The sequence below is a fragment of the Dermacentor andersoni genome, chromosome 8 (assembly GCF_023375885.2).
Source record: "Dermacentor andersoni chromosome 8, qqDerAnde1_hic_scaffold, whole genome shotgun sequence".
Lineage (NCBI taxonomy): Eukaryota > Metazoa > Arthropoda > Arachnida > Ixodida > Ixodidae > Dermacentor > Dermacentor andersoni.
Window position 1 is genome coordinate 91,327,452 of NC_092821.1, and position 24,739 is coordinate 91,352,190.

The 24,739-nt window shown below is 42.1% G+C and overlaps 1 protein-coding gene across 3 annotated transcripts; it reads right to left on the minus strand.

Moving 5' to 3' along the window:
* Nucleotides 1-4,565: 4,565 nt before the first annotated feature.
* LOC129384379 (uncharacterized) lies at nucleotides 4,566-23,345 on the minus strand. Of its 3 annotated transcripts, none has more exons than XM_055069799.2 (8): nucleotides 23,267-23,345; nucleotides 22,278-22,367; nucleotides 18,092-18,181; nucleotides 17,115-17,210; nucleotides 16,182-16,277; nucleotides 10,649-10,759; nucleotides 8,959-9,066; nucleotides 4,597-4,778 (listed from the first exon to the last, which is right to left on the minus strand). In XM_055069799.2, exons 1-8 carry the CDS (start codon nucleotides 23,292-23,294, stop codon nucleotides 4,639-4,641), a joined length of 759 nt encoding a protein of 252 aa, XP_054925774.1. In that variant the 5' UTR covers nucleotides 23,295-23,345; the 3' UTR covers nucleotides 4,597-4,638. The 3 variants fall into 3 exon arrangements, with proteins under 3 accessions (XP_054925775.1, XP_054925774.1, XP_054925776.1); XM_055069801.2 differs by lacking the exon at nucleotides 4,597-4,778 and adding an exon at nucleotides 8,139-8,423 and having other exon boundaries at nucleotides 23,267-23,342; XM_055069800.2 differs by lacking the exon at nucleotides 16,182-16,277 and having other exon boundaries at nucleotides 4,566-4,778.
* Between the last annotated feature and the right edge of the window lie 1,394 nt (nucleotides 23,346-24,739).

Below are 24,739 nucleotides of genomic sequence, written 5' to 3' on the forward strand. Positions count from 1 at the left end.
GAAGGAGAACTTCACTTTAGAAAGCCAAATCCCTCTCGTGGCAAATTTGTCTTTTCATTCAAGCTGCAAAAACGCATACTACTTTGGATATCTCGATACCTGCGGCAAGTCATAAGACGCTCGTGGAACACGAATAAATTTTTCTGACAGAAACGGTAATAGATGCTTTTGTGAATTCATTTACGGAAGAAAGGATTCTGCGAAACACGACAGTGATTTATGCGGCTGTGCAGCCCTGCAAAGAAAACGCTCAATCAGTCACCGTCAACCATTGCTCCTGGCTACTTCCTGCTTAACTGCATTGGCGACTATTGGTCTGCTGAAAATGTTCTTCGCAGTCCTCTCTAATTTATTTATTTCCGCCATCTTTGGCTGTAAAGCACAATTCGGCTGAGTTATTATAATGTACAACGAAGCTCACATAAAGACCGCATTTTTCGTAGTGTGCACAACAAAGCTGCTCAAGCAGACTAGAAAAGGCACAAAAGCGAACACACATACACTTCCAACAAACCAGGCGCCACTTACACCTGGCGCTTGTCGGCTGGTACATCTCTGCTTGCTGATGTCGTTTTTAACCGAGAAAGAGAGAGGTAGAGAGAGGGAAAGAGAAAGGAGCAAAATCTCGTGCAGGTATACGGAGTGACAAATTCCAAGTTTCCCAGAATTTTTAAAAATTTACAGTTGCAGATAACATATATCTATTTCTTGAGCTGGATCATTCTGAGAAACGGACATTACTCGCACAAGAAATGAAAGCAACTTATTCAAGAAGAACTTGAACAGATTACACAATTTCACTAATTTCATCTTTATTAAGTTTATTTACGGCACATGTAATTTAGTAATCGTAGCTTGTCAGTTTGTTACTCCTATTCACTTGGAATGAATTTCCAGGGCCAGAACAGCATGGACATATGCGCCATCAAACTCTTAGTAAAACTGAACTGTTGTTCCAATTGCTATTTTCAGAAAACGCTGTCTTAGGCATTAAAGCCCGAAAGTAACTGGAACGCCTATCTGTATGCTCCACTTTGCGCAATAATATATCAAAGCTGTTGTCATTCTGGAGATTGATTTCAAGCGCATACGTCTTGCAAGCTTACTGGGTACAAATCGTAAATTGGAAATAATTAACAAGGTAATCGTTAATCGTGCTGCAGTGGCGACGTTAACGTCGCCACTGCAGCAAAATGGATGGAAACGAATTACAACCAGGCAAGTTCTAAACGAATTGGGCTGAATCATCATCATCATTTATTGACCCTTAAAGGCCCCTGTTGGGGTATTACATAAGGGGGGAGCATACATAAGAAAAAGAAAGGTACAAACAGTCATGACTGAAGTAAGAAACAATAACAATAACACTCATAAGGGGTAAAGAAGGTGTAATCAAATGAATGTCAAACACAAAAAGTAATAACCAATGCACTAAAAAATGTGTGATGTAGTAAAAGTAAGTCAAATCCATTAAGCATCAATACTCAGAAAGTTCGCCAGTATGTTTCGAAACTTGGTAGGGTTACGTTCGATTACTACGTGGTCCGGTAAACTATTCCATTCTGCAATAGCTACCGGCAAGAAAGAGCTGTTGAAGGATTTAGTAGACCCGTGAAGACGTAGAATACTGAGGTTGTTTGAGAGACGGCGTGAAGTACGGCTGGGGGGCAAAAGAAGTGTGTCACGTAAATGCGGGAAATTGTAATAGAGCTTTTGAAAGAGGCATAAGCCTGAGATTTTTCGACGATGTGCTAATGATTGGATGTGGCGAGATGATTTGATGTTTCTAACACTTAGCCGATAGTCGTACTGGGATGTAATAAACCGGGCTGCGTGATTTTGGACGGCTTCCAGTAGCTCAACAAGGTACGCTTGATGGGGATTCCATATTGCTGACGCGAATTCCAGTTTAGTACGGATAAATGTTTCATATGCTAGTTGACAGTGACCGTCTTATGAATCCCAGGGATCAATTAGTGGCAATAACCAGATTTTGGATATGTTCTGACCATGTAAGCTTGCTAGTGAAGGTGATACCAAGGCACCTGTATGATTGAACCAGCTCAATAGGAAGGGCCTGCGTTTTCTGTTCACTTGCACAGCACGTCTCACGTTACGGTTGTTCCAGTTGCTCCATAATCCTGGCAGTTCTATTATATTGAGATAATGCGTGTGATCGCGCACAGAAACAGACGAAGTGCGCAAAGCTGGTTGGGTTCACGCGAGCAAAGGAAGGTCGGTGAGCGATTGTAGGAACTCCGTACAGGGAGGTATGAAACGCGAAAAGAAATTGAAGAACCTCAGAACTCTCGTAACTTGCAAAGCATTGACAGTTACGAAAAAATCCTTCACTGCTTGAATGTGCCAGAAGAAAGAATGGCTTCTTAGCAAAGAGATGTTATGGCCTAAGAAAATCCGCTCGAAAACCTCGAAGAGGCACTTCTGAGCATTCACGGCTTTACCATGTTTCTGCAGGCAACGGAATAACGTACGCAAGTGATCATCGTTGCCTGCTGGAGTAGCAGTCGCGACAAGAATGGCACTGATGTCGGCAAGTACAGTTCGAGCGCCACGCATCACTTCTGGGCGAAGTGTTGGTGCGCCTAATTCCAAAGACATCGGTGCGTACTCAAACAAGCCAAACGGAGTTGTGATGGCTGTCTTTAGCCTCGGTCCGGGCTCCGTAGGATTTTGATGCCATGCATGAGCAAGGTCGACTTTCTCAAGGATGGCTTGGTGGGCTAGTTGGTAAAGTATCTTAAAGAGTTGACAGCACACGCAGAGGGGGATAAAGTGAGGAGCAACATGACACAGCGCTAAACTACAACCGACACTTTATTTGAAGAGGCAACACGTACGTACGCTGAAACAGCCAGTGCGTAAGCTAACATCTTCGTATCATATCGCCCTCTGCCCTTTAAAGGCATCATACAGATATTCAATTTCATTTTTAGAGCGTCGCTGGAGGCGTGCTTACGCAATTATGTTTATCACGATAGATTACATATGCTTCGGTCCCATAGCGTGTCAGCATGTCGTTCTTATTCACTTCACACTACCCGTAGACGTGTTTGTAAGTACAACTTCTACAGTGCAGTGACAGGTGGCCCGATAAGACAGTCTTTCCTACCAGATTCCGGTGCTCCCTGAGCCTGTCGTTCACACACCTACCCGACGGGCCGATACATCTTTTCCCGCTGTCCAAGTGGCAAGTGCAAATTACGCCTTCCTCGCCATTAACGAACTGCTCTTTGTCATTTATTGAGCATCCTACTTTCTTTCTGGCATCTGGGTTGACCATCAAACAAATTTTTGAACGTTTGTCGGGGCAGAGGAGATAATATCTACGCCACTGCGCATAAATATTTTCTTGAAATTGTGTGCGATTTCTGTGCAGGTAGGGTGCCGCTAATGCCTAGTAGATAGAAATTTGGGAACTGTCTAATTGGTCCTTTTGCAAAGCGGTCTACAACTTTCTAATTGAATTTTTCTTCCTTAGCTTCTTTGCTACCGAGGTTGGTTAATTAATCATAAAGGCTTCTGCAATTAACAAGAATAAAAAATGGCGATACCTACTTCTTACAATAGTCAGCATCATGTATTTCGTCGCGTCCTGTTAGTGTGTATCGGCATATTTTTAAAATCTGGCAAAATTTATTTGGGACACCCTGTATACTCCGCGTAGTTAGATGACACAAAAGCCTGATTGAAGCCCGACAAAACTTGATGGCAAAGCGCACAGTATAGTTTTTTTATATGGTGAAGTAAAGTTTCAGTTACGACTAGCTTAGAAAACCTATTACTAAGTAATTGTATTTGTACGATAAGTTGGTTATACCATAAAAACATTTTCTTTTTTTTTCTCCATGGCCAGCAATATATGTCAACAAGTTGTTCCAGTTTTCCTTTATTTTGGAACTGTCTTTAGGCCTTTCAAGGTTAAACTTACGTGCTGGCAAATAAGCTTACTTCCATTTCCCCCTAGCATGTCATTTCCCAACCAAGTGGTTACCTTCTAGTTGGTCGGGGTATTTCGGTGGCGTCATCCTCACGGAAAAAAACTTTGAGCGATTGAAGCGAAAAGTGCTACCTTCTTTGGCATCACGCATACAACATACAGGACGGCATTCGTTTCAATGAATAGCAACATCAAAACAAGCATCCAAATTACATACTTGATAATAAGATGTTTTATGAAGAAGGATTATGTAAAATGTACGTAATGATTCATTACAAGGACAGCTCCATGATTCTCAGAGCACACTACATGCCAAAGTCATTGCATGTGCGAGTACAATCGACAACACTCAAGATCCCCTATTTAGGCAGTAGATTCCCCTCTTTCACCCGGTGAGGGACCTCAATGCCCACCTTCTCGGCCAAGTGAAACTGTCGCACTGTCTGCAAAACCTTACGTATTGTGTCGCATCACTCCGACGGACTCTGCCTCTGGTGTCCAACCTTCGTCCTATCCTCGATGCAATGACGCTGAAATTTCTTGAGAAACAGGGGTTGACACTGTTCCCACGACGTCGTCAGCGTATGCTCTTTGTAGCAGTTAGTAGACTGCAAATGGCCGATGACCGCTTTACACTTTGGGGTTGCAGACGAAAACGGGGCCATATAATCGTTTGTGAATTATTTAGCGGCGGTTTCCTCGTCGGCTCTTTGGCGCCGAAAGAAAGATGAAGCGTGAATGGAATTCCACAGCTGCAGGCTCGCCGGTGTGCATGCTTTGTCCAGAAGGATCGCCAGGAACAACAGCATTCCTTCTATACCTGCACGTTAACCGGTGAATCATCATTTGTCTAGAAGGAACCTCAGCCACAATAGTACGCAGCAGAGTTCTTGTCTCACAATTGACACTGGACGCCCTGCGCCATCTAGCGATGCCACCAGAAAGTCTGCCCGTGGCGTTTGTGTAAATGTATATTGCGAGAAGGTTCAGCATATATTACCCAATTGAGAGTCAGCCCGCCACCGGATAAATTTCACAATATTTTCGTCTTTAAAGATTCGCATATACCAAGTGGTACATACACACTGAGCTTAAGTTGGTGCCGAAAATGTTAATCGAGGTGCGACACATACACCGGAATCTAAGTTGGTGTCACAGGTTCATCAGAGAGCGGCACTTGCACTAATTCGCATAGCCAGTGGCCCAAGACCGTGAAACGGGTGGTTTTGAATAGGGTTCCCCCCACGCCGTTGCGAAATGCTCTACCCATTAGACTATAGACTACTATAGGCTACTATATATAGACTACTATACACAATACGCCCGCTTAAGCGAGAAACTTCTCCCGCGGGCCTGAACGCACGCAAACGGCACCGTGCAGAGGCCGAACGTTTTAGTTAACCCGGAAAACCAAAATCGAAGTAAACAAATGCTACCTGTACCATCTAGGCCGACAGTGAATGTAGTGAAGAAGAAGAACAGCAATATCAACAGGGGTAGAATATACAGGTATCTACGCGATGATCTGGATAAACATCAATGTAATGCATGAACGAGTCACATAGATGCATAGGGGTGGCACCCCCATTTGGCTCCGCATACGTCCCGTTCAAGGAGGTGTGCGCATTTTCCTTCTCAGGCAATATATAACGGGTTGCTGAAAGGCCGGTGTGCAAACACGGACACAAGAATGAACGTATTGAGAATAATAAGAATAGAGTTAGAGGTGTTCTTTGCATTCACTATCTGTCGCATAGGCTTACGAATATAGGAAGACAATACCTGATCAACTTTGGGTTTACCGCTCACAGTAACGTAGGAAATATATACGCCACTGTCTCGACATACAAATTGAAGCAAAAAAAAAAAACGAATGAATACTACACAAGGTAAGAGGCATACGTACAAGGCCGCCGAATGATCGTAGTTGTTCATTCTAGCTGCGGTTACGTTTTGTGTACGACATTCAAGGCATTGCATTAGTCAATAAATTTTCTGAGCATGGACGTTACTAATGAAACAAAGTCTCCCTTCGTGTAAACTGTCGCGATTAGTAGTGTAGTGAAAATTTTGTAGGCCGGGTAGTTTGGCTTAGAAATAAAACGAAGAACTTCGCCTTGTGGTTTCGGCCTTGCATAAGGGGTCGCACATACGTAAATCGGCACTCGATTATTTTTATGCCTAAACCTATGGTTCACAATGGGCCTTCACCTATCCATGATTGACGTGACGATGCAGCATTTCTTTCCCTCTTTTCTGGCATTCCCTCTTTTCTGACATTCGGTAACATTTCAGTTGATTGTCCGATTTCATGTTCCCGTGTTCATTCCTCCTTTCGGTCGTGTTGGCGTGCCGGGCTTTCAGTGCCACAAATTCTTACGAAGTTGTTGAATTTTCAGTGGCCCTTTAGGAAATGATAATTACTAAACCAATAAATAAAGCAGTGACGCATAGAGGAAGGTACTACAAGACCTGGGTACAGCGGTCGATATTATCGGGTGAAGTTAACTTCTAATGGGACAAACCTGTAAATTGGTGGCAAACACTCTTCCCTTGCCTTCTCTTACAATTAGTTTTCCATGGTTTCATTCTTTTCATATCCTACCGCGCGCTCAGTGGTCTGTCCAGCGTGAGTGAATAAGTAAACGCAAAATAAAATGGCTACTTGGCGCATGTTTACCGCGGTTCAGGGCCAACGTTTGGAGAAACCATTTCGTATACATGTGTCGCTTAAAGCAGTGCCACCGCTATATAGGATATACGGAAGAACTGGTTACTGAAGGAAATATGAAGTCAGGTTCTTTCGCTAAATTTATACAGCCTTAGACAGCTGAGCACGGTTAGTGTTACATCATATGAAACAGTGATGTAGCGCTGTTGAAGAAGAATCTGAAGATATCGCAGGTTATTGATTAACCTGCTTGGCGTATAAGCTACAGTAACCACTAGCATATTCTGTAGCAGTGCAGTATGGGCTGCACTTTCTTGATGATTTGTTTCACCCGAACAACATCATGTCCTCTGCGCGACGCCATTCGTTTGCTTCGGTGAATGTTTCGGAAAGAACGTGTTCGAAGCACTCCTTGGTTTTGCTGGAGATGTAGCGGAAGCGCTGGGGCATTTCTAAACGAGCGCTTGACTAGCACTCAGATAACTTAACAATCTCGGAAAGTTCCAATTGATTTCAACGGACTCATGTGGTATGCTTTCTTTTCCAGGTGCCGCATGTATTGCTGTTTAACGCGGCAGCGTTTAGGGCCCCGTGGCGCAGAATATCCGGTGGCGGCGTCCGGCATCGCCGTCCCGCCTCCTGCGTGCAGAGTCGGACCTCTTTTTGGCGAAATGAAATTCGGACCGCGCATGCCCAGGCCTCCATGTAGCGCACGAAAGTCACTGAATTCATGCAATTTATCAAGCTGAAATGCTTAAAAAATCATAAAGTACGGCATATTCACAACCTGCAGGCATGATAGCGTCGGATTGTCATTCGAATATACGAGAAAACATGACTCTGTTAAGCGAAAACTAAAAACAAAAACAATACGAACCCCCTTTTCTGTGTTTGTACCATTCCTAGAGCGGCCATATGGCCTCCCAGATTTTCGCGCGCAAATCTCGAAGGACATAAAACTGTGCGCCTGGTTCCTTGCAACAGCTCCAGATGGCGCTCGCCTCTGCCGCATGGCGGCCCATTCAAGAGGCCGCATTTCTACCAGAAGGCTCGCCTACATGCACAGCGTTCACCGCCATTGTTTCCCGGTAAACATTACAGTTACATAAGCTGCAGTTGCCGGGAAGCGTGAGAAGCTGTCAGGGAACTTTGCCGTCGCGTTCCACTCCTAAAGGCAGAGCTTAAGCGTCCTCTAACTTTTTTCTTAAGGCACGTAGCTTCCCGATGACGAGTGACATCTGACGTGCTGAATAGAAATTACCCCCTTCCTCCGTTCACGTGAGAATATTTTCTACTTCAGAGCTGCTAGAATTAACATCACCGGAATTGCATACCGCCTTTTTGGCACACTGCTAAGTGCCATAGGTAAAGCCACCTTGAATACCTAAATTCAAGTCCAATACATTTGCCATTGATTTGTGTGTCCCGGAAATTATTTCTTGTGTTATACGACTCTATTATCAATGTGGACAATCGCAATGAGGCAGTGCAGACACTTGAGAGTTTTCATAATTAGTACTTTTTATTGTAGTTACCTAAGGTAGTATAAATTCGGTAGAATACAATGAGCAATGTCTCAGATGGATTCTTTATGCCAGTGACAATGGCCTTCAATAGTTCGTAGGATCTTCTGTTTCGTACTCGTTTAACCAAAAATACACTCCCACCCCTCGTGGTGCGCGTTATGTTCTGTCATATTATGCGACTTGTTTGACGCCAGATGCAAGGAATGTGTCATGGGCAGTTGGTCCTACATTCTTATACGATTCAACACACATAATAATGTCTATTCACCTGAAACAAAGTATATAGTTATAGATTAGCCCACATCTGGTACTCAGGCTTCCTGCAGGAAGGGTTCTTCACACTACAATGGTTTTTATGTTATCACGCATTCTACTCGAAGAGCAGGAAGAGTTTCAGCAATGTCATTTATGGATGCAGCCTTGCTCGGACATTTACTCTTGTTAAGTTGCATTTATGATTTAATTGTTTCTCTTAATGTGAGCTTTGATGGGCTTATGTGAAGTATTGAGGCTGTAAAAGGGATGGCCTTTTATTCTGGCCACAACCGAAGCGCTAGAGAAAGACCTATGGAAGGAATATTTTAGTTTCAGTCGTTTTCTTTTTCTAGGTGGTAATGTCCCGCAACCATGATCAACACATATTACGTATGACTACTAGACATATTCACAAACCGCTCGCCTCGCGGAGTACATGTTGTCAGGAATTTTCGGTGTGGAGAACGTATTCCATAAAGACGGTGATCCCTAGGGTGATAAATACGCATCATGACATAGACACGTCACAATACCAGTGATACACTTACCATTTGGTGGATTGCAGTGGCAAACCCGTCCCTTGCATTTGGCCGATTTCAGCCAGCTCAAGGTTAAATTTTCCACGCAGAATTTTTGACATCTCTCTTGAGTGCAGTCTGTTCACAAACACACAAAAATGTCCATTAGTGTACATATCAGTCTCAAGGTGGTTCGCTTTTTGCCTTATACCTACAGGCAGTGAATAATTCCAGTGGAACTTCCGTAGTACAGCGTGTTTTTAATCAGGGTGTTGCTGTCTATAGAAAACAATACGCAGTGATGCCTTCGAATATTACTAGAGAGTATGTGGCTTACTTATTTAGTGTGTATAGCTATGGCGCTTAGGCCACATTTAAGATGTCAGCACAGATGGGACAGCGCAAAATACATTGCTTTCGTATAGCAGGTTTTAATACTGTTTACATGTATGCTAGTTTAAACACCAACCTACTTTGTGTTAGCATAGCCTACATGAGCATGGTAATGGAGGAAGGAAGTTGAAATGTGTTCATTTTTCTTTAATGCGAGGTTAAATGAACCATTAATGAACTCTTGAATGCTCTCGCCAGAACTCCAAAGATATGTTCAAAAATTACATTGGTATGTTTTATCTCGTATAACAATCTGTTGCAGGATCCAAGTGGGGGTAGTAAACATGGCGATAGTAAATTCCCAACTAGTGTATGTAAATACACCAAATATAAGACGAATAAGAGCTGGCGAAGGCTCCGTTCATCTAACTTCATTTGCTAACGCGCTCTAAAGAAAATAGCATCGTAGTCAGTGACATCAAAGTCATTGCATGTATCTATAGTGTTGAAAACGCTGTGATCACTGTCTATGCTTTCATGCTGAAGTAAAACATCTTCGGAGCTTGCTGAAAATGCATATAAATGTATTGATTTAGAGACGGGTGTGGCAGCACTTACGTAACTGGCAGTCACCATTTTACAAATGTCTGCTTAAGAACATACACGAATAGAGTGTGTAGGCACCCTAGTGGCCAAAGAAAGGACTCGCCATAACGTCGAAATGAGTTGAACTCACCCTGCCCGTTACTGGCCATTAGACCACCTACCCAACAATCCACTTATCCCCTGAGAGTATCCCACCAGAGTGCCTATAGGTCATAGCTAATCTCCCTAGGCGAAGAGAACTGAGCCGAAAAACATCCGAGGAACTTTATTGAAACTTGCCCTTTTCAAGAAAAAGTTTGTCCCAGGGTTACTCAATAATTTCTCGGCGCCAATTGAGCATAACAGCTTTGCTCACTGTAGCTTTCAGACCTGTATATTCACATGAGAGCCGAACTTTGTGCACCTACAGCCATTTCCTGCGGCATTCACGTTGCCCAAATAACAGCATGCAAAATCATCACTTGCTGTGCATTTGCAGATGCCACGAAAAATCAAGGGCAAGTGATCAGCCTCGCCACTTGTTCCTGTCTGTCGCAAAAGGCATAGTAATAGCGCGACTGCGTTTGCCATTTGTGCATTCATCTCATTATTTGTCATCTACCGCGACAAACATGTGGACAGGCGGATTGAATCCGCAGATAGATTGCGTTTGACATTGCATGGCATCTACAAATGATTGCGCGTTCTGGTATCACAATGCTATTCCGCACGGGTAAAGGTGGTCATAGCTATTTCTCCTGCGACCTAACATGTGGAACGTTGTTTCTCGAACAGTGCTCACCATCCTGGTACAAGCATTTGCACTTCCCTTTTCCAATGCATATAACATCGAGAAGTGGTTTCTTGCTGTCCAGCTTTTTGCAGGCTGTCACGCAAGCGGACCGGGTGCAACCTGCGAAACCGAAGCAGAATGATGTAAAAGAATAACTTCCTTGATGCTAAGAAGGAGTAATACATATGAAGCGAATCCATGCACTTCCCATAAACCCCATATTGGCTGAACCGCCCGCCCCCCTGCAGCTTCCGTAAACAGTAGCGCCGCAGTTCCCTATAGCAATTATTATATGAAGCTCAATGACTTACACAACCATTCTCTTGACGCTGGTGCGTTGAACGAGTGAGCCTGGTTGCGTAGTCAACGCTGCAGCACACGACCGGAACGGAAGCGGGCGCATAAGAGTGTGTAGTAATTTCCCATAAGAAATTATCTCTAACAACAAATCCGTGATGTGCGATCATGCTACTAGCCGGCCTCGCTTCTTTCATTTCTTGCCGTTAAATCTGAGCTTCGATTCTTCCTCGCTCTGAAACGACGCGGTAAGTTTTATGCGCTTCAACTTTGAATGAATGTGTGGTTTTTATTGGCGCAAGGGTCAGGTATGGCCAAAGAGCGCCAAGCAAGTATTAGTGATTTCGCGGTGGAGTGATGAGTTCTATGAAGTTGACGAGACGTGGCTGTAAAGGAGCCTAAAAACTCTCACTGTAAAGTGCGCAAAATGTACGTGTAATAAGATTATGGCGATGGCAAATGACGTGTACTATGAACATTAAGGTGCATTGGAAATAATGACACGACATAAAAATTATGTTAGATGCTGAAATTCACTAGAGAATCACTGTCTCGTTAGAGCCCTTTAGACACAAGGGCCTGGAGACATGCGCTATACAAATCAACTATCACAGCGGCATCCTCTGGAAAGAGGATGAGCTACGAATTTAATGGGCTGATAACATGTAGGACAACATCATTTAAATAATTTAGCACTGCTTTCGTGTTAAAACCGGTTCTTTACCAAGAAACATAGCTGGGTGGAGAGGGAAGCAATAATGATACGCAAAAGGAAAATGTTTCTTTCATATTCGGTTTTGCGACACTCCAAGAGGACGTGGAGGACGGTCAGCCTCTCACCACATCACCACAGGTTGGCGGTTCATTTGCAGTGAACAGAAAATTGTGGGTACCAAATGTGTGCCCTATTCTCATGCGACAGAATAGGACATCTGTTCGCCGTGATTTTTTTGCGGAGCGCCAAGAACCTAACTGTGGTTTTATAGCATGCAGTTTATCATTTATTTCTGCATTCCACATGTGTTGCCAGTGTTGTCGCAGCTTCTTTCGTAAGAAAAGCTTAAGATCTGTGACAGGGGCAGAAGCCGTAGGAAAGGTAGTTAGTGGTGTCAGATGATGTGGCCATTTTATCAGCTAGTACATTACCCTCGATGCCTCTATCGCCAGGCACCCAGCATATTACTACATGTTTATGTGATAGATAAATAGTGCATAAGAGAGAGTAGAGTTCATTGAAGACAGGATTGGTATACTTTTGTAAAGAGATTAACGCTGTTAAACGACTTAACGAGTCTGTGAAAACTATTGCTCTGTCGAGTTTTAATTTATTTATGTTTTACTGCAGACAGTACTTCATAGGCTTCTGCAGTGAAAATACTTATTAGCGGGTACAATATGTCATATTTAGAAAAAGAGGGACCAACAGCGGCATAAGATACACCAGCATGTGATTTTGATGCGTCTGTGTAAAATTCACAGCACGAGTACTTTGATTGAAGTTCACGGAAATGCATAGCGATTTCGAGGTGAGGGGCGTGCTTTGTAACCTCTACGAAGGATACATCACAATCTATCACCTACCACTCCTAGCGCGGTAATAGCTTAGCAGGAGGCATTAGGCGATGTTCGATTATTGGGACATTAATTTCTTCGCCAAGTTCTCTTGCACGGAGTGACAAAGGAAGTCTCATAGAGGGTCTATTGCGAAAAAGTGTTTGACACGTCAAGTCCTTAACGGTTGTGAAACACGGATGTTTTTTATTAGAGTGCACTTTGAGAAAATAGGTGAAGCTGATGTACGTTCTCTGAAGATGGAGTGACCGCTCATTTGATTCTACATATAGACTTTCGACAGGGCTTGTTCTAGATGCGCCAGTGGCCAGGCGGATACCCAGATGATGAACGGCGTCTAACATCTTTAGCGCGCTCGGTGCGGCAGAGTGATATACTCCGGCACCATAATCTAATCGTGATCGAACTAGGCTCCTGTAAAGATTCAATAAACACTTCCTGTCACTACCCCATGTTGTGTGGGATTGGATTTTAAGTATATTCAACGTTTTTAGGAATCTTGCTTTAAGATATTTTATATGTGGAGATAAAAGTAAGCCTCGAGTCAAGTATAACACCTAGAAATTTGTGTTCATTGTTCAGAGGTATTTGTTGTCCGCCCAGTTCTACGCAAGGATCTGGAACCAGGCCTCTCTTTCTTGTGAAGAGAACAAAAGAACTTTCGTGGGAGTTGATTTTAAATCCATTTGGTCTGCCCACATGGACACCTTGTTTAAGCCCTGCTGTACCTGTCTTTCACGCGCTGTAAGGTTGCAGGATTTCAAACCTATTTGTATATTGTCTACGTAGTCGGAATAAAACATGGCTGGAGACAGTGAAGCACGACGTGTTCTCATCTTAACAATAAGAGTTTGCAGCTGAGCACTCCTCCCTGGGTACACCAGTTTCCTGTATAAAAGGACGTGACAGTAGATTACCTACTTTTACCCCCAAAATGCACAATTCGAGAAATAGCTTTTTATTGGGTTTAGCATGTTGCCATGAATGCCCATTTTTGATAAGTCTCTCAAGATGCCGTAGCGCCACGTTCTGTCATACGCCTTCTCCATATCAAGAAATATGGATAAGAAAACCTGTTTGTGTACAAATGCGTCACAGATATATCCTTGAATACGTACAAGATGATCAGTTGTGGAACCCCTTCTCTTCAACGCGCTTCAACTTTGGTTGCAGCCTTATTTTTGCGTAACTACATTTTGGCTAAGAAAATGCGCACGAACAGCACAGGTTAGTGAATTTCGCCGTTGTTCGAAAAAGGCAAGTGAACGCAATGTGTACCTATTTAACAAGTTCTTTGAGGTAAAGAATAGCTTGGTAACAATTTTATGCGTATATTATACACCTAGAATACATGCATGCGAAGAAGTTGATGAGTTGAAATATTTCTGAAAGTTCTTTCTCACCTATATATATTACCAATTCACAAATCCTGCTTCCATGTTGAATTATTTTCGAACTTTGCGTCAACGTCGTTTCATGTTTTAGCCACATGCTGCCTTATCTACGCTCTTTTTTACACTTTACAGTCAACAGAACTACCTTGTGTACTTACTATACCATTTCTCCTAACAATATTCTCACACAATTTGATCAGTATACTTTCTGACACTAAGATGTCAATCCCGGAAAAGTGACCTGGAAAGATACTATCAACGTGTTCACTAACCTCCAAAAATGACAATTCCTTCTTCTACATTGCGTGCCTGTTCATATCTTCGGCATTGTTCTATCCTCTTTTCGTAACAAGTTGGCGTATGTACACCTATTCAATGGGTCAGAGTGAACACTACTCTAGAACTAAGCTTCAACAGGGCGAATAAAACAAGAACACGACGATGAAAAAATATCACAGATCATGTGATGGCTGTAAACCTCACTTTTATTTAAGATATGCCAGCCATTGTATGTAGCCTAACAAAAGAAATACCTACGCCTCACCATTATCTTAGAAACAAAACCGCGTTTCTTCATCATCTCCTTTGTGGGAAAAATTCTCTAAAACGAGCACATTCTCACAATACTTTATCAAGTTCTCAATTCCGCATTCCTAAGAAGTGAGAAGTGTGAATCATTGTCTGAATGTTTTTAGTCACCTCCACAAATCGCAACTCCTTCTTTCATCTTGCACTCTTCTCCTCGTTTTTTTGAATTCTTCTTTCAGCTTTTTGTCACACGTTGACGTTTCTGGGCACGTTAAAAATGTCAAACTATACAACAGTACGACTTTTTTTATACAGTATTTGGAGTTTAAAGGACCTTACAAAAGTTCGTGTCACTATATCTTAAACACAATTGAAAATGCACAAAAGAGATCAGTAATGGAATTCAAAATAAGCCCGCACAAAGGAGATAACGAGCCAACAAGAAACAGACAAGGAGAGCGCGATCAAGTGAGAGAGCGAGAGGGGGCGAGTGAACACAAGACTATAATCGAGCGAGAGAGAGCTTGCCTCTTCATCAAATCCAAGCACTATCCAAAACACAGAAACGGCTGAAGCACCCAAATAAAAGTATACTCTTTAAGAAGGTGTCCCTGACCACGTACGAGGTCGTATGATTAGCTGAAGGTTTTCCCTCACCTACACAACTCGCCGCTTCTCCTTTAATCTTGAATTCCTGTTCAATTTTAGTGCATTGTTTTTTGTACCTTTTCGTCACACGTTGGCGATTCTCTAACTGTATAAAATAGCATAGTAAAGTAAAATTCCTCTTCTTTTCAATACATTATTTTGAGGCTAAATAGACCTTACAGCAAATTCCAGTCAGTACACTTAACGACAATTTCCAATCAGCACAAATCATCTACAATGATTGTCAATGTAAGCTAAGTGCCTGAACAAATCAAAGAACGAGCCAACAACAAAAAGTGAGCAAGAGCGCGAGCGAGAGAAACATCGAAATTGAGTCGGGGAGCAACATACTGTAATCGAGTGAAAGAGAGATTGCCTATTCGTCGAATCCAAGGACCACTCAAAAACAAAAATGGAAAAGCAGCCAAAGAAAATACACGCTTCACAAAGGTGTCCCTTATAACATAGCAGCTCGTATGATTGTGTAAATTTTTTCATTCACGTACACAAATCACCCTTCCTCCTTTGATGTTGCATTCCTTTCAATTTTTTACATTGTTCTTTTAGTATTTCATCCCGATTTGGCATTCTTGTGCCTGTTTCACATGTTAAAGCAAAGTTCCTCTTCTTTTCATTACATTGTTCGAGGTTAGAAGGACATTACACAATGATCCAGTACCCTTAACCACAACTTCAAGTGAGCAAAAATTATCTTCGTTGATTTTCAATGTAAGATAATTGCCCGAACAAAGAAAACGAGCCAACAACAAAGATTCATTGAGAGTGCAAGCGAGAGATACGTATATAATGTGCAAGCCGACAGCAGACTCCAAATGACCGAGAGAGAACTTGCTTCTTCCTCTAATCCCAGCACCATCCAAGCACAAAATTTGCTAAAACACCAAGAAAACAGAGTGAAGGCACGGAGATGGAAATTCGAGACGATAAGCACAACGAGAACAAGGTGAAAGCAGGATCCAACGTTTCCAGAAATGGACTTATCTTCTTCAATGACACCAAAAACCAAGAGAAATTAATGGGCTTTTAAAAGACCTATATGGTATGATACCAGCTCTAATGATAATCTGAATGCATTCACTCACCTACACAAATCGCCCGTCCTCCTTCAATCTTGCATTCCTTTCCGATTTTTTGGCATTCTTCTTTTGTTCTTTCGTCACATGTTGGCGTTTCTGGACCTGTTAAAATTGGCGAAGTGAAAAAAATTTCCTCGCCTCAGTGCGTTAATTCAGGTCAAATGGACCGTACAGAAGAATCGAGTCAGTACCCTTAGCGAGAATTTCGATGAGTGAACATTCTATACGGTATTGTCCAATCCAAGCTAATTCCCAGAACAAAAGAAAGAACGAGCCAACAACAAACAACAACAAGTGCGCGAGCTAGAGAGACGTATTGAATGTGCAAACGAACACGAGACTCCAAGCGAGTGAGAGAGAGCTTGCCTCTTCGTCTAATCCCAGCACCGACAAAACGCAAAATTTGCTGAAATGGTCATAACGAGAAGAAAGGGGGTTACCGGAGTGGCAATATTTTTGTTAATCATACCATGACAAGTAAACAAACACACCAATGAAAACACAGGGGAACTCAGTTGTACTTACTTATTGAATTAAAGGAATGATAAATAATTGGCAGTAAAAGTGGATAAAAATGGTTTGTGAGTGGTGGCGCTGGCCGAAAATTCCCAGGTTAGTTCTAGTAGTAACACATAAATACCCAAGAGAGTGGATGGGGAAACCGAGCCGCGGAAGCTCAATTGGTTAGAGCTTCACACACGTACTGCGAAGACGTGGGTTCGTTGCCTACCTTCGGCAAGCTGTTTGTTCATTCACTTTCAATACGATTATTTTTGCATTTCTTTAATTAAATTAGTAAGAACAAGTAATTTCCCGTATGTTTTTCTTGATGTCTTTGTTGACTGCTCATGCTAAAAGATTAAGAGAAACTGGTACGATTTCAAAAGGCATCCATGATATGATACGAACTCGTATGATTATCTGAATGTTTTCACTCACCTACACAAATCGGCAATCCTCCTTGAATCTTGCATTTTTGTCCAATTTTTTTGCATAGTTCTTTCCGCCTTTCGTCACACGTTGGCCTTTCTTTACCTGTTAAAATTGGCAAAGTAAAAACAACTTTCCTCTCCTCCGGGCGCTGTTTCAAGTCGCACCGAGCTTACACAAGAATTGACTCAGTACCCTTAGCTACAATTTCAAGTGAGCAAAAATTATATATGTGATTATCAACGTAAGCTAGTTGCCTGAACAAAAGAAAGAACGAACCAACAACAAAGGGTCATTCACAGTGCCAGCGACCGAGACAGCGAGAGGGAGCGAGCGAACAACAAAGTCTGAGCAAGCGAGAGAGAGCACGCCTCTCCATCTAATCCCAGCTTCACCCAAACATGGAATGTGTAAAGCAGCCAAAGAATTGGATGTACTTAAGAATTCATCCTAGTTGTGGCACGAGCTGGCCTGATTATCTAAATTTTTTTCATTGTACATCAGAAATCGCCACTGATATTTTAAGCTTGCATTCCTGTCGAATTTTTTGCATGGTTCTTCAAATCTTTCGTCACAAGTTGGCCGTTCCTGTACCTGATAAAAATTGCAAAGTGAGGAAAAGTTCCCCTTCTTTTCGGTACATTATTTGGTGTAAAAGTGCCCTGACACAAGAATGCAGTTAGTACACATAACGACAATTTCAAGTGACGAAAACTCATATTCAATGATTGTCAATGTAAGGTAACAGCCTGAAGAAAAGAAAGAACGACAAAACAGCAAAGCGGGAACGAGAGCACCGCGAGAGAGCGAGAGTGAGCTTCCGAACAACACACTTTAAGCAGGTGATAGAGAGCTAACTTCTTCGTTTAATCCCAGCACCGCGAAAACGCAAAAGTTCATAAAGCAGCCAGAAAAATCTACACGCCTTAAAATGGCATCCATAGTTTGTCACGAGCTCGAATGATAATCGGAACATTTTCACTCACCTACACAAATTGCCATTCCTCCTTTAATTTTGCACTCCTGTCCCATTTTGTTGCATTGTTGTTTGCGGCTTTCGTCACATGTTGAAGTTCCTGCACATGTTTAAAACGGCAAAGTAAAGAAAAGTTCCTCTTCTCAGAATGTTATTTGAGGTTAAAACGACCTTACACGTGAATCCAGTCAGCATATTTACCTACAATTTCAAGTGTCAAAAGTTGTATTCAATGATTTTAAATGTAAGCTAGCTCATTACCTGAACATAAGAAAGAACGTGCCAAAAGCAAACAGTCAACGAGAAAGCCAGGTAGAGAGACAGCGATGGTAGCGAACGAAGAACAGAGTCGAAAAAGCGAGAGAGCTTGTCGCTTCGTCAATGCCCGAAACCGCCAAAACAATCGAATTGCTGAAGCAGCCAGAGAAATTTATACGCTCTAAAAAGTCATCTATAATATAATACGAGTTCGTAAGATTAGCTGAATATTTTCACTGACCTACACAAATCACCATTCCTCGTTTAATCTTGCATTCCTGTCAATTTTTTTCCCACTGTTCTATTAGCCTGTCGTGACGCGTTGGTGTTTCTGCACGTGTTTAAATTGGCGAAGTTCCTCTTCGCCGAGCGTTTTTTTTCAGGTTAAGCGGTCCTTAACGGAATTCGCAGAAAGGAATAAGCTTCGAATAATGAACACCTCTTTCAGGGAACGTAACAACAGAAAGTGGACCTGGAAGAGCCCTAATGGCGAAACAAGAAATGAAATGGATTTTAAACTTTGTTCTGACGCCAGGATAGTGCAGGATGTAGAATTTATAGGTAGGGTAAAGTGCAGTGAACATAGGTTAGTGAGGGATAGTATTCACCTCAATTTGAAGAGAGAAAGAGTAAAATTGGTCAAGAAGAAACAAGTCAAGCTAGAAGCAGTAAGTGTAAAAGGAGCCCAATTAAGGCTGGCCCTTGCAAAGAAATTTACAGCCTTAGAACCGAGAGATGATGATGACATATAGGCAACGAAATGAAACCGTAACTAGGCTTGCTTCAGAGCAAGCCATTGAAGTGGGAGGCAAGGCTGCAAGGCAAACAGTAGGCAAGCTCTCCAAAGTAACAAAGTACGTAATAAACAAATGACAAAGGTGAAGAGTGGCCAACTCAAGAGATAAGATAGAAGACGCGGAACTGTCAAAACTGATCAAAAAGGCGAAAATAGGGGATATTCAAAACTAAAGCATGAGAAAGACTGAAGAAGCCGGAAAAAACGGACGCAGCCTGAAATCAGTTAGAAGGAAGCTTGGCATAGGACAAACCAAGATGTATGCACTGAAAGATAAGCAGGGTAATATCATCAGCAATATAGAAGATATAGGGAAAGCTGCGGAACAATTCTATACTGACCGGTACAGTACACAGACGAGTCAGGATACCTCAATTAGAAACAGTAATGAAAACGATACAGAAACTCCTCCAATAACTAGCCATGAGTCAGAAGGGCCTTGCACGTCATGAAACCAGGAAGAGCGGCCGGATATGAAGGAGTAACAGTCGACTTAATCGAAAATGGAGGATACATAATGCTTTGAAAACTGGCGGCTCTTTATAGGAAGTGTCTACCGACCACAAGGGTCCCAGAAAACTGGAAGAATGCAAACATTATACTAATCCACAAAAAGGGAGACGTTAAAGAATTGAAAAACGATAGACCCATTGGCTTACTCCCAGTATTATATAAAATAGTTACGAAAATAATCTCCAATAGATTAAGATCCACACTGGACTTTAGTCAACCAAGGGGACAAGCTGGCTTCAGTAAGGGAGATTCTACAATGGACCACATCCAAGTCATTAATCAGGTTATCGAGAAATCCGCTGAGTACGATAAGCCTCTCTATGGCTTTCATAGATTACGAAAAAGCATTTGACTCTGTAAAGATATTCCGAGTCATAGAGGCATTGCGTAATCAAGTAGTACAGACCACTTATGTAAATACCGTGGAAAATATCTACAGAGATTCCAGAGCCACCTTAAATCTTCACAAGTAGGAAGATACCTATAAAGAAAGGGGTCCGACAAGGAGCCATAATCTCTCCTATGTTATGCACTGCGTGCTTGGAAGAAATATTCAAGCTATTAAACTGGGAAGGCTTAGGAGTAAGGATCGACGGCGAAAATCTCAGCAACCTTCTATTTCCCGATGACATTGTTCTATTCAGCAACAATGCAGGTGAGTTACAACAAATGATTGAGGACTAAACAGAGAGAGTGTAAGAGTGGGGTAGAAGACTAATATACAGAAGACAAAAGTAATGATAGATAGGCGGGCAGGGGAACAGGAGTTCAGGATAGCCAGTCAGCTTCTACAGTCGGTGAAGGCGTACGTTTACCTAAGTCAATTAATAAAAGGAAACCCTGATTATGAGAAGCAAATCCATAGAAGAATAAACGTGGGTTAGATCGCATACGGCAGACATTGTCAGCTCCTCACTGGAGACTTACCATTATTACTGAAAAGGGAGGCTTATAATAAGTGCATTTTACCACTGATGACATATGGGGCAGAGACTTGGAGACTGACAAAGAAGCTTGAGAACAAGTTAAGGACCGCGCAAAGAGCGATGGAATTAAGATTTCTAGGCACAAGGTTAAGAGACAGAAAGACACCGGTTGGTATCCGAGAGCAAACTGGTATAGTCGATATTCTGATTGACATCAAGGGAAAAAACTCGAGCTGGGTAGGTCATGTATCGCACGGGTAAATAACCGTTGGACCATTAGAGTTACAGAATGGGTTCCAATAGAAGGGAAACCCAGTCGAGGACGGCAGAAGACTAGGTGGAGCCATGAACTTAGGAAATTCGCGGGCGCTAGTTGGAATCGCTTGGCGCCGAAAAGGGTAATTTGAGATCACAGGGAGAGGCCTTCGTTCTGCAGTGGGCATAAAACAAGCTGACAAACAAACAAGTCACAATTCATTTGAGCAAAAATTATGTACATTTATTGTCAATGCAGGCTAATTGCCCAAATAAAAAGAAGAATGGGCCAGCAACGAAGAGTGATTGAGAGCGCGAGCGTGAAAGACATAGAGATTGGGCACGCCAACAACAGACTCCAAGCAATCGAGAGAGAGCTTGCCTCATCGTCTACACCCAGCAACACCAAAACTATATATTTGCTAAAGCAGCCAAACAAGCTTTAAAAATTCATCCATGATATGATACGAGTTCATATGATTACTATTTCACTCACCTACACAAATCGCCTTTCTTCCTTTAATCTTGCATTGCAGACCATCTTTTTGCATTGTTTATTTTTAGCCCTTCGTCAAAATTAGGCTTTCTGCACCTGTTTGAAATGTTAACGTTCCTCTTCTTTTCCTTACTCTTGTCGAAGTTAGAAGGACGTTAGACAAACATTCAGTGTCTATACTTAACGAGAATTTCAAGTGAGATAAATTACTTACAATGAGTGTCAATGTAAGCTATTTTGCCTGTGCACATGCAAAAGGGAAGTAAAAACAAATAGACATTGAGAGAGCCAGCGACAGAGACAACGAGAGGGAGCATGTTCAAAACATGATGTAAGCAAGCCAGATACAGCATGCCTCTTCGTCTAATACCAGCATCGTCCAAACTTGGCAATGTCTAAAGCAACTAAAGAAATTCGTGCACTTAAAAATGTATCCTAGTTATGGTAGGAGCTAGTCTGATTATGTGAGTTTTTTCAATTTACTACACAAATAGCTATTCATATTTTAAGCATGCATTCCTGTCCAATTTTTCTTGCATTTCTCTTTTAGCCTTCCGTCACAAGCTGGCGTTTCTGAATCAGTTAAAAATGGCAAAGAAAACTTTCTCTTCTTTTCGGCACATTATCTGGTGTCAAAATATATGACACATGAATTAAGTCACTACAATAAACGACAATTTCAAGAGAGCAAACATTATCAACAATGATCCGCAATATTACCTACTTAGCTTAAGAAAACAAAGAACGAGCTAACAGCAAAGCGCGAACGAGAGCGCCAACGAGAGAGACAAAGAAAGTGAGCGAGCGAACAACAAACTCTACGCTAGCGAGAGACAGCTTGCTTCTTCATCTAAACCCAGCATCGCCCAAACACGAAAATGTCTAAATCAGCCAAAGAAATTGATACACTTAACACTGAACCTCACGTGATTATGTGAATGTTTTCACTCACCTGCACAAATCGCCATTCCTCCTTTCATCTTGCATTCCTGTCCCAATTTATTGCATTGTTGTTTTTTTCTTTCGTCACAAGTTGGCGATTCTGCACTTGTTTAAGATGGCAAAGTAAAGACACGTTCCTTTTCTTTTCATTACATCGTTATATGTGAAAAGGACATTTCACAAGAATTCAGTCAGTACACGTAACCACAATTTCGAGTCACGGAAATTATCTCCAATGATTGCCAATGTGATCTCTAATTGCCTGAACAATAGAAAGAACGAGCCACCAGCAGAATGATTGAGAGCGCGAGCAAGAGAAACGTAAACGATGTGCGAGCCAACAGCACACCCCAAGCAAGCGAGAGAGAGCTTCCCTCTTCGTCTGATCCAAGCACGCACCGCCCAAACAGACATGTTGATAAAAGGGCAAGAGGAATTTCTACGCTTTCACAAGAATTCCATAATACGACACGAGCTCGGATAATTTTTCGAATGTTTTCGCTCATCTACACAAATCGCCATTCCTCCTTTCATCGTGCATTCCTGTCCCAATTTGTTACATTGTTGTTTTTTCCTTTCGTCACAAGTTGGCGTTTCTGCACTTGTTTAAAATGGCAAAGTAAAGACGTGTTCCTTTTCTTTTCATTACATCGTTATATGTGAAAAGTACATTTCACAAGAATTCAGTCAGTACACGTAACCACAATTTCGAGTCACGGAAATTATCTCCAATGATTGCCAATGTGATCTCTAATTGCCTGAACAATACAAAGAACGAGCCACCAGCAGAATCATTGAGAGCGCGAGCGAGAGAAACGTAAAAGATGTGCGAGCCAACAACAGACCCCAAGCAAGCGACTAAGAGCTTGCCTCTTCGTCTGATCCAAGCACGCACCGCCCAAACAGACATGATAAAATGGCAACAGAAATTACTACGCTTTCACAAGTCTTCCATAATATAAGACGAGCTAGGATAGCTTCTTGAATGTTTTCACTCACCTGCACAAATCGCCATTCCTCCTTTCATCTTGCATTCCTGTCCCAATTTATTACATTGTTGTTTTTTCCTTTCGTCACAAGTTGGAGTTTCTGCACTTGTTTAAAATGGCAAAGTAAAGACGTGTTCCTTTTCTTTTCATTACATCGTTATATGTGAAAAGTACATTTCACAAGAATTCAGTCAGTACACGTAACCACAATTTCGAGTCACGGAAATTATCTCCAATGATTGCCAATGTGATCTCTAATTGCCTGAACAATAGCAAAGAACGAGCCACCAGCAGAATGATTGAGAGCGGGAGCGAGAGAAACGTAAACAATGTGCGAGCCAACAGCAGAACCCAAGCAAGCGAGAGAGAGCTTCCCTCTTCGTCTTATCCAAGCACGCACCGCCCAAACAGACATCCTTAAAGGGCAAAAGAAATTTCTAAGCCTTCACAAGTCTTCCATAGTATGACACGAGCTAGAATGATTTCTTGAATGTTTTCACTCACCTGCACAAATCGCCATTCCTCCTTTCATCTTGCATTCCTGTCCCAATTTATTGCATTGTTCCTTTTGCCTTTGGTCACAAGTTGGGGTTTCTGCACTTGTTTAAAATGGCAAAGTAAAGACATGTTCCGTTTGTTTTCATTACAGTGTTATTTGGGAAAAGTACATTTCACGAAAATTCAGTCAGTACACGTAACCACAATTTCGAGTCACGGAACTTATCTGCAATGATTGCCAATGTGACCTCTAATTGCCTGAACAATAGAAAGAACGAGACACCAGCAGAATGATTGAGAGCGCGAGCGAGAGAAACGTAAAAGATGTGCGAGCCAACAAGAGACACCAAGCAAGTGAGAGAGAGCTTCAATCTTCATCTGATCCAAGCACGCACAGCCCAAACAGACATGATAAAAGGGCAAGAGAAATTTCTAAGCTTTCACAAGTCTTCCATAGTATGACACGAGCTCGAATGATTATCTGAATGTTTTCACTCAGCTACACAAATCGCCATTCCTCCTTTCATCTTGCATTCCTGTCCCAATTTATTGCATTGTTCGTTTTGCCTTTCGTCACAAGTTGGGGTTACTACACATGTTTAAAATGACAAAGTAAAGACATGTTCCTTTTCTTTTCATTACCTTGTTATTTGTTAAAAGTACATTTCACAAGAATTCAGTCAGTACACGTAACCACAATTTCGAGTCACGGAAGTTATCTCCAACGATTGCCAATGTGACCTCTAATTGCCTGAAGAATAGAAAGAACGAGACACCAGCAGAATGGTTGAGAATGCGAGCGAGAGAAACGTAAAAGTTGTGCGAGCCAACAACAGACACCAAGCCAGCGAGAGAGAGCTTGCCTCTTCGTCTGATCCAAGCACGCATCGCCCAGACAGACATGATAAAAGGGCAAGAGAAATTTCTACGCTTTCACAAGTCTTCCATAATATAAGACGAGCTAAGATAATTTCTTGAACGTTTT

Coding starts and splice junctions, on each gene's coding strand:
- LOC129384379 (XM_055069799.2), bottom strand. CDS start 23,294: ATGAAAGGAGGAATGGCGATTTGTGCAG. Junction 10,760..16,181: donor AGGACGGGCGATTTGTGTAG/GTGAGTGAATGC, acceptor TCGGTTTCGCAG/GTTGCACCCGGTCCGCTTGC. Junction 9,067..10,648: donor CAAATGCTTGTACCAGGATG/GTGAGCACTGTT, acceptor GTTTGTGAACAG/ACTGCACTCAAGAGAGATGT.